Source organism: Parasteatoda tepidariorum, chromosome 3 (assembly GCF_043381705.1).
Source record: "Parasteatoda tepidariorum isolate YZ-2023 chromosome 3, CAS_Ptep_4.0, whole genome shotgun sequence".
Classification (NCBI taxonomy): Eukaryota; Metazoa; Arthropoda; class Arachnida; order Araneae; family Theridiidae; genus Parasteatoda; species Parasteatoda tepidariorum.
Genome location: NC_092206.1, coordinates 74,282,893 through 74,288,573, shown reverse-complemented (window position 1 = coordinate 74,288,573; position 5,681 = coordinate 74,282,893). Strand labels below are relative to the sequence as shown.

Genomic DNA, 5,681 nt, shown 5'->3' with positions numbered 1-5,681 from the left:
AAATTCCTTAGGGAAATTTTGCTGCTAAGAAAATGGCGTCCGTCATGGCTAATTATTTTGATAGAACTAAATGAAAATGTTATAAATTAATGTCTGATATTTACAGGCTCCCGATAGAGGGCGTACTCGAGCGTTGCGATCGCAAATATTGTTCTCGCTTAGATATTAATTTGCGTTTCATATTTTTGTTTACTTTTGTACGATTACATCATGAACAATGATTACATTTATTGAATAAACGAATGAAATACTTTTTCCTTTGTGCTGTAAATATAGTTTTAAAGTTCATTCTTTTCCTTTTTTTTTTTTTTTTTTTTTTTTTTTTTTTTTTTTTTTTTTTTTTTTAATAGTTGCGAAAATCTCTAAAATTTAAACAAAAATTTTCCAGTCAAAATAAATTTTCTATTTAAGCTTTTAGTTCTAATATTCGTAACACAATGTTTCATAGTTTTTTTTATACAAGTGCGATATTTTTATTTGCTTCATTTTCTTATATATATATACATAAAATAAGTTCAACTTTAAGCGGGGGGAAAGAAAAAAAAAGCTGCATTAATAGCGTTTTTCTGTATCTATTTTTCGACTAATTTTGGAAGGATAAATGGAGATTGTCACTCTTATGAACATGTATTTTGTCCAACGTTGAAATAAATATAAGAACCAGAAAATCGGAATTTACTTTACAAAATATACTTACACGACATTCGAAAAGAATTAACATTTTATGGAACTGAAATCAAACAAATAACCAAACGATTACAGTGAACTTCATTAATTCAATTGAAAATAAATGAAAACGATCAACTATCTAAAGCTACTAGATAAACAATTTAGGCGAGAGTGTTGCCATTTTGCCACGCTTTGGGAAAAAACGCATCACTTTTTGACATAATCTATCATTAAAGTGGAAGCTCTTATCTCTAACACGTGTCTCTGTAATCGAACTAACGAATTTTAAATTATATCCTATAACTTCAATTGTTAGTTTAGTAACACTTCACATATTTTGGAAAAATCTTATACTCTAAGAGAAAAAAGGTAAAAAACTCGTGACTAACGGCATGATTCTGGCAACGTGGTCTGCATTGCGCACTGACCGCTTTTACTTCTTGGGAAAACTGGTACCTATTGATCTAAAACAGAGCTATCGGCGATTGAGTGAGTTTCAGTTCTTCAGAATGACAGCTCAGTATTTTTACCACTGAATCATCCCAGTTCAGTTAGTTTTATCTATTTAATAAAAATTTATTAATGAGAAAAAGCACTCATAATTACGTCAATGATTTCTGTACCAAACATCTTTGCATCATCATGGCCTGATTGTCGCCTAGGCCCAATAGGCACTGGCTTAGGGCCCACAATTTCTGGGAACCCTCAAAAATTAGTAAAAAGTCTACAATATTACTATTTTTTTAAATACTGAAAGAAACAGTTTTTCTCAAAAAAATGCATTTTTTTTATTTCAAATTTTCTTCATATTGTGATAAACCAAACTCGTGTCAACATTGCACGAATCAAATTCGAAAGTACAGCTTTTAAAAGTGCTTTATAAAATAAAAAAAATTATTTAAATGTGTCCTTAATTTTCTATGAGTAGCTATAATTTTGGCACTTTTGGATATTTTTTGCGTGTATTTTTTAATAAAAATTATAGTTAATAACCTTAATATCTTAGCGTACATGCTGAACTTATCGTTAAATCTAATGAAAAGTCGGCTGGCTTTGTGTTGGTTTAAGTACTAAATAAAAAAGTAATTCAGCTAATCAGTGACTTTTAGCAATGATCACTGATTTCAATTATTTGTGGTCACCAAACTATTTTTATTTTGACACAGCATTGTTTTGTTGTTTTATATTTTGCTTTAATATATAGATGCGTAAACTTTATCTAAGAAAAATTATCTTCAATTGTCTGCTTTCAAAATTTCTTAGAATGTTTCTCTTGAATCATGCAGTTCAATCGATTATTTTTTATTGTTAGGACTATTCTTCAGAAATTTAATTTCAAAATATTTTGGAAGGGGCCCGGAAAATTTGGTGGGCCTTGGGCCTGAATGTGACTTGATCGGTGCCTAACTTTTATGTGCTTAATGTTTCCATTTCGCGATCAGGACTTTTTAAAAGAAAGATAAAGTAAGGTAAATATAATAATTACCTTCTTAGGATTTATTTCGCAAATTAAGAAGTTCGAGTCCATCATATATGACATGAATCTTTCTGAAATCATTTTATTGCAATTTTTTGAACTGAAGATGGTAACTAATAATTCGCAAACACTCGAATACGCCATATGGAGAGAAGACCTGTCCCATTTTTTGACCCAGCCCCCCTTTCCTTCTGCTTCTCAGTTGTATAGGAATGTATTACGATATTTCCCCCTTTCGTAACATTTTATGTATTTAATTACCAAAATATTTTCTAAAATTTCTACAACGCTTTCTTTTAGAACTATGTTAAATGCAGTTTTTAGTTCCATATAGTTTCCTAACTTAAAAGTTTTTTTGTCTCTGAAAATCAAGACAGAAACTAATGTACATATTTCTCCTATGACTATCCACACGCTAATGCTGAAAGCACGCTACGTGTTGCCATAGGTAGAGAGTTCTGTTCTGCACCACCTGTAGCTCATTTCGATCGCCAATGGAATGGAAATTATCCACTTTTTTAAGCACTGATGTCTTTACCACATTTTTAATATAGACAGCTTCTTTGCCACTAAAAAATGTTGCGTATGTACCATGCATGTATGTTGCATTTGTTTGCCACTGGAAAATGTTGCATATGTATGCGAGGAATGGCTGTAGACGACACAAATGAATTGCTTCTTCAAAATTAATGTCTTCAAAATTAACAATAAAAAACTAAGAAAAAAATTTTAAAAAAAAGGAAGAAAAAAAGAAACTCTGACCACTTATTTTAGTAAAAGAAAGATCTGTCCACAAAAGAAGTTGTGCACTCTCCACTTTGGTCCTGATGTCTGACTTCGAAAGTTCCGCTGCTCCCCGTGTTTTCGAGTATTACTTTACGTTAAAGTTTTTTTTTTTTTTTNTTTTTTTTTTTTTTTTTTTTTTTTTTTTTTTTTTTTTTTGCACAGAGATCAAAGAATTATATATTCTTTGCTGAGACTATTACATTTAGAAATTTAAAACGTCGATGGTTTGATGAAAATTGAACCGGAAATGCTTTTGGAACAGAAAAATGCAACTTTTGATAGTTAGTTTGAAAAGCTTTAACTGTTTAAACTTAAGAGTAAAAAAAATACCATGTGAGGGGCCACTTTGCAGACCGCAGAAATACTACTACAGAGTTGAAATTCGACGTGCTAAACGAACCATATTTTATTATAAACCAACTTGTTTAAAATCTATAGCAATTTTAAGTTGCTTTTTTTGCAAATTTTTTTTCTCTTTATGGTCTATTTTATTTTATTGTGCAAAAACTTTTACTAAAGCTATTGGTTGTCTTTTGTACTTTCTTCTAACTAAATTGACAACCTGACTTTCGCTAAAACTTTAAGAAATTAAAACATAAATCAGGACTTACGAGGCTTGATAACTCAGAAAATATTCAAACGATTTGAAGTAAATTTCAAATTTTTTTTTTAAATTCAAATTACGTTATGCGAAAATTTGTATATTTTACAACTCAAAATTTCTTCTACCGTTTTTATATGAAATAACAAAAATTAATAATTATTTAAAATTATTTTTAACATGGAATTATCTTTAGGTAAACAAGTTTTTAATTGTGATGATCAGAATCCAATACTGTCGAGAAAAAGATATGTTTATTCAGAGGAAGTAAGTACTGGGTTTCATTTAATAACTCAATTAACAGTAAGCATTGAGTAATTTGCATACACGATATCAACCCTATAACCAACCATCCTGTGTAGGGGTCACGGAACTGGCCTTGCATCAGAAAGGTTCTTGGTTCGAATCCCGGGCAAGGCAATGGTGTTCTTTCTATCTCTGTACTACCTGTCCTTACTGTGGGAGCAACGTTGGCCCACCTAATTTGGTGTCCCTGAAAGAGTGGTCCTTCAGATGCCTTGGTATTTAGTATGTGAAAATTCGATCATTAGAACAAAAGTTATCTTAGTTAATATCTTCTCTTTATTTTTTGACATAATGATAAATCTGTCATAAGGATAAAATATATAACGAAGCTGCATTATTCTAAACAGCCATTGCTTCAGACATAATTATACCCTTTTTTTATCCCATAGGTTGTCAGGATGAATCCAATGCACTAAGTTTCAACTTACCCACCTCCAGTCAACCTGAAATGAACTCAGAGAGGAATTTCAATGACTTCTACCAAAAAGAAGCATCTGATATTTCAGATTCAGGCGAAACTATTCGAGCACCGAGACGAAAGAAGCCAGTCTATGCTCCAGTTGTTCTACCCAAGAGAATTAAGGAGATCATCAATACTAGGGAAAAGAAACAGGGTGAATTAACTATTGTCGAACTCGAAGCATTTTTCAATCATGTTAAAAAGAAGATGAGCCCCGCCAAAGTAGCCAAACAATTCACAGATGATGTGCAATGCCTGAAGGCACAACTGAAATGGATTGTACAGCAGTACTACATGACACCTAAAGCGGGAACTGGTGAAGATAGCCGTTTTATGAAATGGTTGGAAGGCATGTTAGACAGATTTGATTCTGTACCATCCAAGCGAAAGAAACTGAAAACCGAACCTGAAGATTAAGTACATCGAATGATTTATATGTATATACATAAATATATATATACATAAGTATCTAATTTCATGAATCATAGCGTTTTATCCTGTTTGATGAGTCATTTTTTTATAGTAGGAACAAATACGTGTAATGTTGGAAATTTTTATTTCACCTTCTTTTTTGTTTTAATTAGCAATCTTCATACACTAAACATACTTCACTTTTAAACTATTTATTCATTTGACGCGTTTCGTTGCAAAACCAACTGGGATGTTTTTTCCCTTTAATTCTTTATATTTCTTAAGCAATTCCAATAAAAAAACATTTCCTTCTTATACAGTGATTATTTATTGTATAACTGTTATAGACTTGAAGAGGAGATAGCTCTATAAGAATTGAGAATAGCACACCAACGCATGTCCATGAATGTCATCATACGCCGGTAGCAACGTCTATTCATTGTGAAGGGGCGTTTGTGCGCATTTGAAATGGTACTCTTATCTATTTAAATTATCTTAATTTTATGTTTTCTATTAATTATTGTCAAAAATTGAAACAGGATAAGTGGTTTGCTATTTTCTATCTATTTAATCTTATTCTATCTATACAATTTCTTGTCTATTTAAATTATCTTAATTGTATGTTTTCTATTAATTGTCAAAAATTGAGACACGATGAGAGATAACTATTTTATCATAATTTAATGATTTGAGACGAACTTCGCCAGCTTGACAAGTTAGTTGGTCAAATCATTAAATTACGTAAACATGGCATTTTTGATGATAATTACTAGAAAATGTAAAATTAATGGAAGATTAAGATAATTTAAATGAACAGCCAGTTCAATAAAGGAAAGAGCAACTCAGTGGCTTACAATGACACTTGTAGGCATAGGTTGTTAAACGATTGTGAATCCTTATTTCTCTCCAAGTTTGTAACCGTTGTTCTAAATCACTGTGTGCATATATGAACAATGCGCAAAAAAATAAAA

The 5,681-nt window shown here is 31.0% G+C and overlaps 1 protein-coding gene across 1 annotated transcript in view; it reads left to right on the top strand.

Moving 5' to 3' along the window:
* Positions 1-5,681, top strand: part of LOC107446119 (uncharacterized) — a 12,781-nt gene extending 7,100 nt beyond the window's left edge. Inside the window, exon 2 of the mRNA XM_043042069.2 lies at positions 4,229-5,681. Coding sequence (XP_042898003.1) covers positions 4,229-4,716 — 488 coding nt within the window. The 3' untranslated portion in view covers positions 4,717-5,681. The remainder of the gene's footprint in view (positions 1-4,228) is intronic.